General features: G+C 65.9%; 3 protein-coding genes across 4 annotated transcripts; 1 reads left to right on the top strand and 2 right to left on the bottom strand.

The window, feature by feature from the left end:
* Positions 1-1,164: 1,164 nt before the first annotated feature.
* SULT2B1 (sulfotransferase family 2B member 1) lies at positions 1,165-3,322 on the bottom strand. Its single transcript, XM_032122047.1, has 6 exons — positions 3,085-3,322; positions 2,397-2,605; positions 2,108-2,234; positions 1,937-2,031; positions 1,677-1,857; positions 1,165-1,597 (listed from the first exon to the last, which is right to left on the bottom strand). The coding sequence occupies exons 1-6, from the start codon at positions 3,221-3,223 to the stop codon at positions 1,482-1,484; spliced, it is 867 nt and encodes a 288-aa protein (XP_031977938.1). The 5' UTR covers positions 3,224-3,322; the 3' UTR covers positions 1,165-1,481.
* A 542-nt stretch (positions 3,323-3,864) lies between these two features.
* DPEP1 (dipeptidase 1) lies at positions 3,865-8,122 on the top strand. Of its 2 annotated transcripts, none has more exons than XM_032122046.1 (11): positions 3,865-3,988; positions 4,380-4,508; positions 5,445-5,577; positions 5,911-6,043; positions 6,122-6,272; positions 6,370-6,439; positions 6,715-6,891; positions 6,976-7,060; positions 7,134-7,209; positions 7,371-7,506; positions 7,843-8,122. In XM_032122046.1, the coding sequence occupies exons 2-11, from the start codon at positions 4,396-4,398 to the stop codon at positions 8,011-8,013; spliced, it is 1,245 nt and encodes a 414-aa protein (XP_031977937.1). In that variant the 5' UTR covers positions 3,865-3,988; positions 4,380-4,395; the 3' UTR covers positions 8,014-8,122. The 2 variants fall into 2 exon arrangements, with proteins under 2 accessions (XP_031977937.1, XP_031977936.1); XM_032122045.1 differs by having other exon boundaries at positions 3,866-3,988; positions 4,359-4,508.
* A 943-nt stretch (positions 8,123-9,065) lies between these two features.
* On the bottom strand, positions 9,066-13,629 carry CHMP1A (charged multivesicular body protein 1A). Its single transcript, XM_032122012.1, has 7 exons — positions 13,477-13,629; positions 13,277-13,296; positions 12,649-12,726; positions 12,229-12,375; positions 11,421-11,549; positions 11,146-11,333; positions 9,066-10,573 (listed from the first exon to the last, which is right to left on the bottom strand). Exons 1-7 carry the CDS (start codon positions 13,481-13,483, stop codon positions 10,552-10,554), a joined length of 591 nt encoding a protein of 196 aa, XP_031977903.1. The 5' UTR covers positions 13,484-13,629; the 3' UTR covers positions 9,066-10,551.
* Between the last annotated feature and the right edge of the window lie 134 nt (positions 13,630-13,763).

Genomic DNA, 13,763 nt, shown 5'->3' with positions numbered 1-13,763 from the left:
CACCACAGGGACTGAAACCACCGGGGCCTGGGACAGCCTCACAGGGCAGGGGCCACCTGAGAGCTGCTGTGCAGGTAGCATCGAGCTGGGCTCTGGGATGCTGCCATCTCCCGGGGTGCAGGCACAGGTACCAGGCTGTCCCCATGCGGGCGTCACTCACCAGGACGGCTCTGCTGGCCCTTGGGCACTGCTGGCAGCACAAGGCACAGGCAGGGGCACAGTCCCTGCACCCCCATTCAGCACCTATTTATAGCTCCTGATTCATCCCCCGTAAGGCGGGATCATGGATGTTGCCGTGGAAACCCAAACCCGTCTGGGAGGCTGCAGCAGGGCCCAGTCCTGGTGCGGGCAGGAGTTGCCCTGGCACTCCAATCCATGGGGACAGATGGGGACCCCAGGGTGGGTGCAGAGGGATCCCACGGGGCTGGGAGTGTCCAGAGACACCACGCTGGGTTGTCCCCACCGGCAGTGCGGAGGGGCTGGCAGAGGTGGCAGGGTTGACAAGACTGGCAGAGGGGGCAGGAGTGGCAGGACACTGGTGCCACTGTCCCACAGTGCCACAGCCCCCAAGGAGGGTCTCACCACCTTCCCCCTCTCAGGCAGCCCTGGCCAGGGGTCCTGGGGATGCCAGGGCCAAGCCCTCACCCTGCAGGGGCAGGGTAACAGAGCCAGTTAATTATTGACTGAGCATCTGCTTCCCCAGTGGCTCCACAGAGCAATTCCTTAGAGCATGGCAGCAGAGGGGCTGGGGGCTCGGGGTGCTGCCTGCCTGGGGGACCCCAGGGTGCTGGGGTGGGGGATGAAACAAACCCCTCAGTGCAAACACCCCAGGAGGGGAGATGGGCAGGAGGAGCATCCAACCAGGGTAGTCGGGGCAGGGGGCACTGGAAGGGGATCCCCCGGGAGGGAGACCCCAGGGGTGGAGGGCCCTGGGTCCTGCTGAAGGAGCCAGCTCCGTGCCACGAGCTCTGCCGGCAATCCCTGTCGCCATGCTGTGACCCGGAGCCTGGCATCCCGCCACACCCGTGCTGCCCACCCGGTCATTGCCCCCACCTGTTGATAAGGTCCTCGGGGATGGGTCCCCACCCCGCTGTGTTCTGAATAACAGCACCTCTTCCCGCTGCTGGTGCCGCTTCCCACCTCACACCCATGGGAACAGCTGGCTGCCTGGAAACAGCAATAAATATTTATTTCTGTAGGGTGGGGTGGGCGGAAAGGAGGGTCATGGCCATGTGCCCCTGACTGGGGGGAGCAAGGCCACGGGGACGGCAACAATGGATGGCCGGAAAAGTTCCCTGTCCCCAGGGAGGTGGGATGGTGCCATGGCCCCCCACCGGACCCCCAGCCCCATGGGAACCCCTGGTGCTGGGGTGACACAAGGGGGGTTTCATAGGGTGCCTGAGGGGGCCCGTGCAGGGTTACCCCACTGCAGTGGTTCTCAGCAGGTGGGGGCTCAGTGTCCCCCCCAAACCCCAGGTCCTTCAGGCCATGGGCCATTGGGAGGGCAGCTCCATGGCCCCCATCTCCTCCTGGTAGCGGCGGTTGAAGAGGGCATTTTGCTCGGGGGAGAAGTGGCTGCGCCAGTCCCCGACCACCCCTGTGGGACAGAGGGGATGGGGAGTCAGGGATGCTGCACTCCCACACCCCCCGTGCCCCCCAGCCCAATTCCCCCTGACCTTTGCGCATGAAGCGGCCCTGGCTGTGGTCCATGATCTCGTTGGGGATGAGGGAGTAGTTGGCCATGGTGTTGTCCCGCATGGCAGAGAAGCTGCAGTGCTGCTCCAGGGCTGCCAGCGTCCCCGGTGCCAGCGGGCACCCCAGGAAGGTGCTGAGGCGCTGCGCTGTGCCACGCAGGTCCTGGGGCAGGAGCACGGTCAGCACTGGGCACCAGCAGGGACGGGGACAGGGACAGGGATGGGGACACAGCGGGGCTCACCTGGTGCAGCTCCTCGTAGGTGACGTAGAGGATGTCCAGGAGGTGCCGCTGGCCCAGCCAGCCCTTGACATGGTCAAACCAGGAGCCGTAGTGCACTGGGGGGAGGTGGGGGTGACGGGCGGCCCTGAGGCTGAGTGCCCCTCCCAGAGACCCCCCCCCCCCAGCCCTTACCTGTGCCCTCGAGGAACTGTGTCAGGAAGTCATCAAAGGAGCTGGGGTCGGGCAGGAACTTGGCCAGGTGGTGGAAGTGGTAAAAGGAGACAGCGACGTCTTTGGGGTTCCTGGCCACGTAGATCACCTGGGGGGACACAGTGCCACCCCCACGGCTGAGGGGATTCCGCTGCGCCCCGCTCAGAAAGCCCTCGGCATTTCCCTGGCTTTGGGAAGCTCCGTGGGTGTGGGACGTCCCTGCAGGGACCCCCAGGCCACTGGGGACCCCTCACACCTTGGCCTTGCTCACCTTGGCCTTGCTGCGCTGCAGGGCGGGGGCCAGGACGTGGGCGGGCAGGTGGGTGGTGAGGAGCCGGGGGGTCTCGGTGTCCTGCAGAGCCTCCCGGCAGTAGATCTGCTCCAGCCAGGGCGCCCGCTCCCAGTTGGGAATGGTCTTGGCTGGGCGGGCATCTCCAAGGCTGAACAGCAGGGTCAGGATCTCCTGCATCCAGGTGGTGCCTGCAGAGGTGTGTGTCGGGGCAGGGCCACGGCGCACCACGGGGCATGGCACCTTGGCATGGCACGGCATGGCACCGTGGCGCAGCATGGAATGGCACCGTACTGGCACAGGCAGCACAGATTGGCACAGCAAGGCACGGCTCAGCCTGTCCTGTCCCGTCCTCATCACAACGTGTCCCGTCCCAGCAGCTGGGCTGGCAGGGCCGTGTTCTCCCCCCCTGAGCACCCAGGGACCCCAATCTAGGGCTGGGGATAGGAAGGCAGCAGCACAGGGGCTCAGCGGGCAGGAGCTCCTGGCCAGGGGTCCCCGTGCTGTGCGAGAATGGCCGCGGGGACCAGGTCCGGGTGTCCCCAAGCCCAGCCATCTGCCAGTCCCGCCGGCAGCTCCGGAAAAGACCCCCCGCACCCCCTCCAGCTGGGGGTCCCAGCCCTATCCTATTACGTCCCCTCGTTGTCCCCGCGTCCCCGCAGCCCCTCACCCGATTTGGGGTAGGTGGCGATGAGCACGTCGGTGGGGCGGAAGGTGAAGGCGGCGGCGAAGCCGAGGGACTCCTGCGTGTGGAGGTGGCCGGGCAGGGCGATGCCCGCAAAGGTCTCGGTCACCTCCATGCGCTCCATGGCCCGGCCGGGCGGGACGCGCCGGGAGCCGCTTAAATAGCGCCGAAAGAGGAAGCGGCCCCGGCGGGCGGGGGGCCGGAACGCCCCGGCACATTCCTGCCGGGGCGCCGGGAATCCGGCCGCGCTGGGGCCAGCGCCGGGAGAGAGCTGCTGGCAGGGGCTGGAGACACCCGGGATGGGATGGAAGGGGATGGGTGGGATGGGATTCCTGCCTTCCCAGACCCCCCGCCGCAGCCGGGAGAAACGTGGGGGCTGCGCCACCCCGGGAAGGGGGCCGGGAAGCCCGAGGGATGCCAGCCCCACAGCGTCCCCACTCCGAGCTCCCCGTGGCTGGCACCGGCGGAGGGGGTTCCCGTCCCGGCACACTCCAAGCATGAGGTGTCTGGTTGGGCCGGCCATCTCCACGTGGCTCCGTGCCATTCCCAGAAGCCCCACCAAGGCCTCTTGCTGGGAAGGACACTACAGCTGGAGCCAGCAGGGATGTGCAGCATCTGCCGGATAACGGTGCCTCAGTTTCCCCTCGGGACGCTGCAGAAGGACAGGAGTGTGGGGAATCCAAGCACACATGGAGGACCAGCAGCCGCCCCACACCACGGCCGTGCCACCCCGGCTGCTTCCCCCCGGGCATGTGGCGGCTCCAGCGCCATGGCAGGGGGTGGCTCTGGGGTGGCTGGAGCCCATCCCAGCCCCGTCACCGCACGCAAGCCGGAAAACTTAATTCACAGCCGTTGCAGGCAGGGACTGCCCAAGTGTCCCGGGGCCAGGGTGAGCGGGGCCGGGAGTATTGGGGGTGCCGGGGATGCTGAGGGTGCCAGTGCTGAACTGGGGGTGCCGATGGATGCCAGTGCCGGGGAGGCTAAGGCAGGGATGGGACTGGCACTTTCCCAGCCAAAAAAAATCTGGGCTTCATTAGACGGATTGGGAGCGTCACCGCGGCTCGGAGGAGAGGCCTTGGCACGACGCAGCCACTGGGGCTGGGCTGGGGGAGGCCGTGGAGCCCTGGCACTGCCAAGTGGGCACAGGGCACCCAGGGAGGAGTAGCGCTGCGCTCCTGGTTATTCATTGACGGTGGGAGGGGACGGAGGAACGAGGGGCAGCCATCCCTGTGCGTGTGCTCACACGGTGGTGGTGGCAGGTCCCCCCTTGTCCCCAGCAGCATCAAGCGGGAGAAGATGCCAGGCGGGAGCGTGTGGGTGCTGGTGCTGGCGCTGGCACTGCCCAGCAATGGACAGCAGCACCTGGAGGAGGCCAAGCGCATCATGACCACCACGCCGGTCATCGACGGGTGAGCAAAGGTCACCTGGCCCTGCAGCGTGCCCGGCTGCTCGGTCTCTGTGGGAAAATCCCAGCTGGGAAACCCTGCTGGGACAGCCCGATGGGGGATCCCCGGGCCGGGCACCCCAGGGCTGTGCGGGAACAGGGAGCAACTTTCCCAGGGGATCCCCATGCCAGGCACCCCAGGGCTGTGTGGGGACAGGGGACAGCTCCCCCGGGGATCCCATGGGACCGTCCGTGCAGCCGAGGGGATCCCCGGCGGCGCAGCCCAGCGGGATTGAGCAGGGTACCGGGAAGCCGGGGCTAGGCTGCCCTGGGGGAAGTCCCTGCTCTTCCTGAGGCATGTCCCTGCTCTCTTCTCGGGACCCTCAGGAGGCTCCAGTCCCCTGCAGCGTTCCCTCATGCATCAGTGCTGTGCCACGGCAGCCATCGGAACAGGGAGCGGGCAGGGGGATGTGGGACTGTGACGCAGGAGCGGGAAGTGGCACTCAGCCCGGAGCCTGCCACTTCCCCGGTGGCACCGCCGGGTGTGGGATGTGCGTGGCAGGATGTCCCTGCGGTCACATCCCCGTCAAAGGGATGTCGGGCTGGCTCCCCCGGGTGTGAGGGCTGATGATGGGTGGGAAAGGTGCACGGGAGGGTCCTCCAGGGGCCCCACACGGCGCGGTCCCCTGGGACTGCCCTGTGTCCAGCTCCTGGCTGGAACTGCTTGGGTGGCTTCTGGCTGAGAGGACAGGTGGGTGGAGAGATGGACTGATGGGGGGATGGAGGATGGAGGATGGATAATAAATGTGTGTGTGGATGAATGGATGCATGGATGGAAGATGGATAGAATGACAGCCAGATGGGGGGACTGTGTGTGCAGCGAGCCAGGGGGGTGGGCAGCCTGAGGAGGAGTGGGCAGAGGGTCAGGCCACTCCTCAGTGCCCATCCTGTCCCTGCCCAGGCACAACGACCTGCCCTGGCAGCTCCTCCAGAAGTTCAACAACCAGCTGATGCTGCCAGCAGCCAACCTGACGCTGCTGAACGACACCCACACCAACATCCCCAAACTGCGCCAGGGGCACGTGGGCGGGCAGGTGGGAGCACCGGGACGGGCACTGGGGGGGGCTCTGGGGAGGGCAGGGAGTAGCCGGGTGGGCAGGGGCACCAGTGAGGGCACCACGGGGAATGGGGGGCGCTGGGGTGGGCAGGAACACAAGAAAGAGTACTGGGGTGGGCAGGGACGCCAGGGTGAGCACTGGGGCTCTCAGGACAGCACCAGGACTGGCAGAGACGCTGGGGTGGGCAGTGGTGCGGGCAGTGGGGTGGGCAGTGGTGCGGGCAGTAGGGTGGGCAGTGGGGCGGGCAGTGGGGTGGGCAGTGGGGTGGGCAGTGCCCGCGCTGCCGTGCTGACGGAGCGCCCGTGGCAGTTCTGGTCCGTGTACGTGCCCTGCGAGACGCAGAACAAGGACGCGGTGAAGCGCACGCTGGAGCAGATGGACGTGGTGCAGCGCATGTGCGACCTGTACCCCGACACCTTCGCCTGCGTCACCGACAGCAACGGTGAGCGGGCACAGGGACGGCACCACGGGGTGCTGACAGGCCGTGCCCACCGCAGCTGATGCCCCTGCCCTCCCGCAGGTGTCCGGGAGGCGTTCCGGAGCGGGAAGGTGGCCAGCCTCATCGGGGTGGAGGGCGGCCACTCCATCGACAGCAGCCTGGGCATCCTGCGCACCCTCTACCGCCTGGGCGCCCGCTACATGACCCTCACCCACAGCTGCAACACCCCCTGGTAAGACCCCCAGAGGGGACAGAGAGGGGGTGGCAGGGCCGGTGTGGGGGGATGTGGTCAGAGGTGTGGCCACTCTGATGCTCTCCCTGCTTTGCAGGGCTGACAACTGGCTGGTGGACACCAAGGAAGAAAAACCTGTGCACCACGGCCTCTCACCCTTTGGGAAGGTGAGGAATAGCATCAGCTGTGGTGTCCAGGAGCAGTGGCATTGGAGGAATGTGGTACTGGTGCCCACTGGCCCCATGCTGGGTGATTTGCCCTGGCTGTAGAGTTCCCTCCATCCATCCATCCATCCATCCATCCATCCATCCATCCATCCGCCCATCCCTCTGTCCCATCAGCCAAAAGCCACCCAAGCAGCTCCAGACATCCCCACAGGGAACCCCTCAGAGGACCCTCCCATACACCCCTCAGCCCCCCAACCCCATCCCTGTCCCTGCAGAGGGTGGTGGAGGAGATGAACCGCCTGGGCATGATCGTGGACCTGGCCCACGTCTCAGTGGACACGATGAAGGTTGTACTGAACATCTCCAAAGCCCCCGTCATCTTCAGCCACTCGTCTGCCTACAGCATCTGCCCGCACCGCCGCAACGTGCCCGACGACGTGCTGCGGCTGGTGGTGAGTGTGGGGGCACGGCCGGGGCAGGGCAGGGACAGTGGGGGGTCCTGGGGGGGGCTGGGGGCTCAGGGCTGTTCCCCTCAGGCCTCCACGGGCAGCCTGGTGATGGTCAACTTCTACAATGCCTACGTGACCTGCAGTGGCACGGCCACACTGTCCGACGTTGCAGGTGAGGAGGTGCCCAGGTGGGTGGGGGGTGGCAGTGACCCCCCTGCCCTGCTCACCCCGGTCCCTCCCCCCAGACCACATGGACTATGTGAAGAAGGTGGCTGGTGCCAAGGCCGTCGGCTTCGGCGGGGACTACGACGGGGTCCCAGGGTAAAGGGGGACGATGGTGCAGGATGGGATGGGATGGGATAGGATGGGGCAGTGTGTCCCCGCCATGAGGACTTCCTGAGGGGCAGGGGCGTCCCCTCGTGCCCTGTGTGGGCAGCTGGGGGTGCTGGGGTAGCCCAGCTGTGACCTGTGGGGTGGCACAGGGTCCCCACTGGCCTGGAGGACGTCTCCAAGTATCCTGCGCTGGTGGCCGAGCTGCTGGCGAGGAACTGGACAGAGGAGGAGGTGAAGTGGGCCCTGGCTGAGAACCTGCTCCGGGTCTTCAGCAAAGTGGAGGAGGTGAGTGGGGCTTGGGAAGCACCGGGCACAGGGATGTACAGGGCAAGGGGCACTTGGGCCGTGGGGACACAAGTGGCACTGGGAGCATCAGGAATGGGGATGTATGGGACATGGGGCCACGTGACATGGGGACGCTTGGGGCAGCAGACACGGGTCAAACATCAGGGCATGTGGCACTCAGGAATTTATGGGGACACGGGGTAGCACAGGGACTCACGGGGCACCGGGACATCCGTGGGATGGTGTGGGGTGGCACAGGGAAGTGCGGGGTGGTAGGGGCTCTGTCGGGACGGGCACCGCCCCTCACAGCGGGAGCCCACCGTGTCCCCACGGCAGGTGAAGAAGAGCCTGCAGGGCACAGCTGCCCTCGAGATGCCCATCGCCTTCGAGGAGCTGGAGGGGACGTGCAGAACCAGCTACGGGTACTCCAAAGGCGCCGGCACCGCCCGGGCCCCGTCGGCAGCCCTGGCGCTGCCCTTGGCCCTGCTCCTCTCCGTGCTCCGCTAACACCCGGCTGCCACCGCGGCCCCGGCACCGTGCCCGGGGGCTGCCGGGCGGGGCACGACCCTGCGCCCCTTTCCGCCGGATCTGCCGGCGAAATAAAACCGTGGCTCGAGCAGTGCCGGCAGCGAGTGTCCGTGCGGGACCCTCGCCAGCGCCCATCGGCTCCTGGCTGGAGGTGTTGGGCCACCCCGGCGTGTCCCCGGCCAGCCCGGCATGCCACCGGCGGGGCAGAGCAGCCGGGTCCCGGCGGCGCCCACCGGGAAGCCGTAACCGCACCGGGAGTGACACATCCCGGCAACACCTGGCCGGGGCGGCTGCGGCGCTGCCTCCGCAGGATGCTTCCACTAATCATTAGCTAATTAATTGGCTACTTAATTATCTCCTTAGCAATTTCCTCTCACATTCAGGAACAGCCTGTCTTCGGAGCGGAGGCGGGCGAACAGGCAGGAGAAGGAGAGCCATCTTCCTGTGGCATTCGGGATTTGGCTGAGGCACGGGGCCCTTCTGCCAGCCCGGCACGGGGAAGGGATGGGGACAGCGAGGGGATGGGGACAGGGAAGGCTGCACCCTCGCCCCCGCAGCCCCGTCCCTGGCAGTGAGGCTGCCGTGGGCAGGTGCTGATGGCAGGATGGGTGCGGTGCCACCTCGGTGCGGTGACAAACCCGGGGTGCCCGGCTTGTCCCCACGAGGGCTGTGGAACGGTGCAGGGAGCTGGGCTGGCCCAACTCCAATGGGGAGGGGAGCTGGGCTCCAGCTGCTCCGAGCTCCTGCTCACCCTGGTCCCCCCGGTCCGGCCACAGGAGAGGGACAGGTCCCTGCAGAAGTGGCGGCAGTGGCGGAAGGCGGTTGTCTTTGTCCTCCAGCACCCCCAGAGCGGGCACCCCGAGCCACTTCCCAGCTCCTGGATGGGCAGAGGCTGTGGGAACAAGAGCAGCCCCTTCCTCCTCCTCAGCTCCAGGGCAGCCCCTTGGCACCAGGTCCTGTCGCAGGGCAGGGGACAGGGTGAGACCATGGGGACCACGGACCCCGTCTGCATCCACACCCCCAACACACACTGAGGTGTTCAGAGATTGTTTATTTAAACCCACACAAGGGGATGGACACGGTTTGGGGGAAAAGAAGGCAAATAAGACAAACTTTAAAAAAAATCACCACTGAAACCAGAGAGAGAGAGAGCCCGGGGAGAGGGACAGGGGGCAGCTCTGGAGCCCCCGGTCCCACGGGGACACCGTGCAGGGAGCCGGGAGCCAGGCACAAATCTCCAGGGTCCGTCCCCCAGCTGCCCGCCCGGCCCATCGGGAAGTGGCACAAAATCCAGTGCTCTGCTGTAGACCAAAGCCGCCTCCTCCTCCTCCTCGGTGGGGAGGAAGGCTCTGTGTCACCAGCCACACGCTCCAAGGCCACTGAACTCGGGAAAAACAACTCAGCGGGAAGTGTTTGTGCCGGGGAGGCGGCCCCCATGACATCCCCCAGAGGTCAAAGTTGCTCCTGGGAGACCCAAAGGAAACAGCGTTTCCTTCCGGGAGAGCTTCCAGCAATCCAGCAGCTCCGCGGTGCCGGGGATCGCGCGGGTGGGGCACAAACAGCTCCAGCCCCAGGCGAAGGTGACAAGGGACAAGCGGCGAGAGGGGACGCGGCGAGCAGCCCCCGCCCCCAGCCCGGCGCCAGCAGCGAGGGGACAGAGGATATCCAGGGACGAGGCACAGGGATCGAGACGGAGCTGCTCCCGGGATGGTTCTGCATTCCCTGTCACACCCACCCGGCAGGGGGACATTTGGGGACGTGTCTGCAGCCACCACAGCTGCTGCAATCCGCTTCCAGTGCTGGACACGGGTCCTCACTGGTCCAAACTGGCAGCCAGGGCCGGGATAACCATTTCCAGCTGGCAGTGCCTGGGGAATGTGTGGATTGACACGCACAGGGCTGGGTGGGAGGGTGTTCCAAAGGGCACTTCGTGGTATGGGGCTGGGGGTGTTGGCCCGGCGGGACACGGAGCAGCAAAGGGCACAGGGACAGTGACAGCGGAGGAAGGGACACCCCGGTGTCACCGCCCCTTCCTGCAAGGCACCGACCTCCCCACATCCACAGCCGGGCACAGGGTCCTTCCCGCAGCGCCGCCAGAGACTGGGAACCCCGCGGGTTCTCCTGCTCCTCCCAAACAGCTCCCGAGGAACTCAGCCCACAGCTCAGCTCCGGGCAGGGACAGGGAACAACGCAGGAGTTGGGGGAGCAGCATCCCGAGACCAGGAAAGTCCCCTTAGTGTTCCATCAGCAGCGGGATGTGGGGCTCTGCCAGGCACCACCAGCAGCACCCCCCGAACAAAGCCCCCCCAGTCCAGCACAGCGTTCCTCGGCCACGGGAGCGGCCGCGTTCCCTCCTGCCGGGATTGCCACCTGCTCGGGGAAGGGCTGCCACCCCCACACGAGAGTCCCGAGGCGGGGGGGAAATGGGGACGTGTTGTGGGGCGGCGGCAGGGCCGGGGCTGTGGGAGGGGGTCCCGGCTCCTGCGCCCGTTCCACCGGTGCCGTCCACGGGAGAGCTCAGTTCCGCAGGGCAGCCAACCTGGAGGGGAGAGCGGGAGAAGGGAGTGAGGTCAGGGCAGCAGGAACAGCCACAGCTCGGGGGCAGCTGCAGCCAGTGTGTCCAGGGAACTCCTCTGCCAAGGAACCTCCCCGAAATCCTGCCCTGGAGCCGCAACCACGGCGGCTGGGGGTGAACTCACACAGCTGAGGTGCTGTGGAGAACGGCTTCCCAACTCCTCTTTCTCTTCTGGTCCCTCTCCCCAGGCTGTCCCCATGCCACAGCCTTGGGGCTGTCCCCAGATGGCCCCGTGGTGGCTGTGTGGGAGCAGGGGCAGTTCCAGAGCTGTTGGCAGGGCAGTGCCAGGCACTCCCTGAGCAGAGCAGCTGCACGAGGGTGAGTGTGGGGCTGGGGGGCCTGTCCTGCCCCTGCCCAGCACCAGGCCCACCCCCTCCCAAGGCCCAAAGTGGCCCCACAGTCTTGGGGACTTGCCCAAACACAACAGACGGGGCTCATCCCCCTGAGCCCCCCAGGAAGGGCCAACTCCTTCCCTTCATGCCAGTGAGGGATCCTGGGAAGCAGTGGAACCATCCAGGAATTGGGAGAGAACCAACCTCCGGGACAGCTGGTCCTCCTGGGAGCGGACAGAGCTCTCCCCCACGGCCGAGGCCCCCTCGGGCAGCTGGCTAAGCTGGTCCATGATCTCCAGCCCGTTCTCCTCGGCGATCTGGACGATCAGGCTGTCCACCTGCTCCTGCGGCGTGCTCAGCGTGGTGGCCGAGCTCATGGAGTCCTCCATGACCTGGGACAGACACAGCCCTGTCACCCTGCCCGGCCCAGGGATCCCACCCTCGTCCCACCCTCTCTCTCCTGGATGCCCAGCACTCACCGACGTGTGAACATCCAAATTCTGCACTTGCTGCTCGAATTTATCCATCACTGCCGACACCTTCTGCAGGTCCATGGAGCTCAGGGCCTTGTCCAGGGCCTTGGTCACCTGTGCCATGTTTTTCGTCACCTGCAAGAGGAGATTCCTTCAGGAAGGCTCTGAGGGGTGCAGATGAATCCAAGCGCTGTCCTGACGCCTCCCCGGGTAGGATGAACCTGTCTGAGACTGATGCCATGAAGATTTTTTGCCTTTTCTTTTATACCCCTGTTATACCTTTTTACAACTTCTGTATTCCCAGTGCTTTTTGCCTACATTCTTGGACTTGTTTGTCAAGCTGAGAGACTCAACTTTTAGAAGCTTCATAGCTAAGGATCAATGTGCCCCAGACCCCAAGGTCCTCTCCAGAACACATTCTGTAAACCAAGATAGAACCATGCAGGGGAAAGCTTCTTAGGGAGGGGGGCTCACTTGAGCCTCTCATTGGGGAATCTTTGATAGATCTGCTAATTAGTAACACCTATAATGTGATACCAGATCTTTGGGGATAGACTCAGCAGGGTGCATCTCGATGCATATGACCTGGATGTGTGCACCTAAGGATCCTTAAAATAAATACCAAGGTAAAATCCCTTTTCCCCTTCTAACCGTGTATGACTCTTGATTTTAAGAGCAGGAAAAGGCATCAGGACCAGCAGGAGCCTCAGCGGGGTCGCTGTGGGGGACGAGGCAGCCTGTGCTGCTTGGAGGCACCGAGAGGGGAAGCTTCATGCGGGGATGGAGCTCCCAAAGCCCCGCTGGAGGCTCTTACCCCCTTCATGGTGACGGCTGTCTGCACCTTGGAGGCCACAGCATCCACCCGGGACGCCATCCGGAGCCAGTTGAGCCCCTCGTTCTTCTTGCGGATGGCATTCTCGGCATAAACCCGGGCACACTCCACGTTCTTCTGCTGCAGGGCCTGGCACACGGAGAACCCACGCTCAGAGAAGCCCCCACGGGTTCAGACTGGGGGCTCCCAGCAGGAAACAGCTCTCCCGTGACCCCAGAGCTGGGAATGCCCCAGAGTGGGAATAAACCCCCCTCGTGCTGCTGGATGTGCCACATTCCCCCGGCAGTGCAGGAGTGCAGGCTGGGCAGCGGATCCGCCCCTTTCTTGCTCCTGCATGGCGGGAGGAGGGAATTCCAGCTGCTCCACACAGCGCTGGGCACCGGCAGGATGAGCCCCACCCACCTTTTTGACTTTGGCTTGCTCGGCCTTGGAGTCCTTCTCGGCTTTCTTGGAGAGTTTCTCCAGCTGCTTCGCTGTGAACTGCGGAGGAGAGCGGGACAGCACCGGGATACAGCGGGGCAGGGCCAGGGACAGAGTCACGGAATGGTTTGGGTTGGTTTGGAAGGGACCTCAAAACCCCTCCAGTACCACCCCTGCCCTGGGCAGGGACACCTCCCACTGTCCCAGGTGGCTCCAAGCCTCATCCAGCCTGGCCCTGGGCACTGCCAGGGATCCAGGGGCAGCCACAGCTGCTCTGGGCACCCTGTGCCAGGGCCTGCCCACCCCACAGGGAACAATTCCTTCCCAATATCCCATCCATCGCTGACCTCTGGCACTGGGAAGCCGCTCCCCTTTGTGCCACCGTGCCAGTGCCACTTGTCCCAGCCCACCTCTCGCTAGCCACGGCTGCCCGACCCTCTGCCCGCGGCACCTCCGGTCCCCCCCGCACTCCGGGGCCTCCTCCTGTGACGGCCCCGCCGCCGGAGAAGCCCCGATGAGGCCGAGCCAGCGGGCGGAACCGACCCCGGGGCTCTCCCGGGACCGGCGATACGGGACGGAAAGGAGGCGGAAGGGCTTCCGCTGCCCTCACCTTCAGCTGGAAGAGCGTGTCTGGAAAGGAAAGAAAGCACAGTCTCAGCGACACCACCGGGACCGGGACCGGGTGACCGGGGACCCCGCCCACACATCCCGGCCACCAGTCCTGGCTCCGATTCCCCACCCCCAGCCCCAGCCTTCAGGACCCGCCCCAGCCCCACCGGGAGGCCCCGGTACCGCCCAACCCCCCGGTACCGTCCATCCTGCCGGCCGCCGCTTCCGGGTGCCGCCGCCGCTTCCGGGTGCCGCCGCCGCTTCCGGGTGCCGCCGCCGCTTCCGGGTGCCGCCGCCGCCGCTTCCGGGCTGCGCGCGCGGAGCCTCGCGAGAGACTCGCGGCCGGGGCGGGGAGGTCACGTGGTCAGCGGGAAGGCCTCGGGGGGGCGTCGGCCGCGAAGGGGCGGGGCCACACGGCGGGGAGGGGGCGGGGCCAAACGGGGCGGGGCCGTACCGGGCAAGGTCGCTATTGGTCCCTCCCTAGCAAC

The sequence above is a fragment of the Corvus moneduloides genome, chromosome 12 (assembly GCF_009650955.1).
Source record: "Corvus moneduloides isolate bCorMon1 chromosome 12, bCorMon1.pri, whole genome shotgun sequence".
In the NCBI taxonomy this organism is placed as follows: domain Eukaryota; kingdom Metazoa; phylum Chordata; class Aves; order Passeriformes; family Corvidae; genus Corvus; species Corvus moneduloides.
The sequence above is the reverse complement of the archived record's forward strand: the minus strand, read 5'-3'. Positions and strand labels throughout refer to the sequence as shown.

What these genes read in the sequence shown, in the direction of transcription:
- SULT2B1 (XM_032122047.1), bottom strand. Translation starts at nt 3,223, where the DNA reads ATGGAGCGCATGGAGGTGACCGAGACCTTTGCGGGCATCGCCCTGCCC. An exon ending in ACAGTTCCTCGAGGGCACAG is followed by an intron (nt 2,032 to 2,107) that starts GTAAGGGCTGGG and finishes ACCTCCCCCCAG; the next exon opens with TGCACTACGGCTCCTGGTTT. An exon ending in GGGCCGCTTCATGCGCAAAG is followed by an intron (nt 1,598 to 1,676) that starts GTCAGGGGGAAT and finishes TCTGTCCCACAG; the next exon opens with GGGTGGTCGGGGACTGGCGC.
- DPEP1 (XM_032122046.1), top strand. Translation starts at nt 4,396, where the DNA reads ATGCCAGGCGGGAGCGTGTGGGTGCTGGTGCTGGCGCTGGCACTGCCC. An exon ending in CACACTGTCCGACGTTGCAG is followed by an intron (nt 7,061 to 7,133) that starts GTGAGGAGGTGC and finishes CCCTCCCCCCAG; the next exon opens with ACCACATGGACTATGTGAAG. An exon ending in TCTTCAGCAAAGTGGAGGAG is followed by an intron (nt 7,507 to 7,842) that starts GTGAGTGGGGCT and finishes TCCCCACGGCAG; the next exon opens with GTGAAGAAGAGCCTGCAGGG.
- CHMP1A (XM_032122012.1), bottom strand. An exon ending in CAGCCGTCACCATGAAGGGG is followed by an intron (nt 11,550 to 12,228) that starts GTAAGAGCCTCC and finishes CTCCTCTTGCAG; the next exon opens with GTGACGAAAAACATGGCACA. An exon ending in ATTTGGATGTTCACACGTCG is followed by an intron (nt 11,334 to 11,420) that starts GTGAGTGCTGGG and finishes TGTCTGTCCCAG; the next exon opens with GTCATGGAGGACTCCATGAG.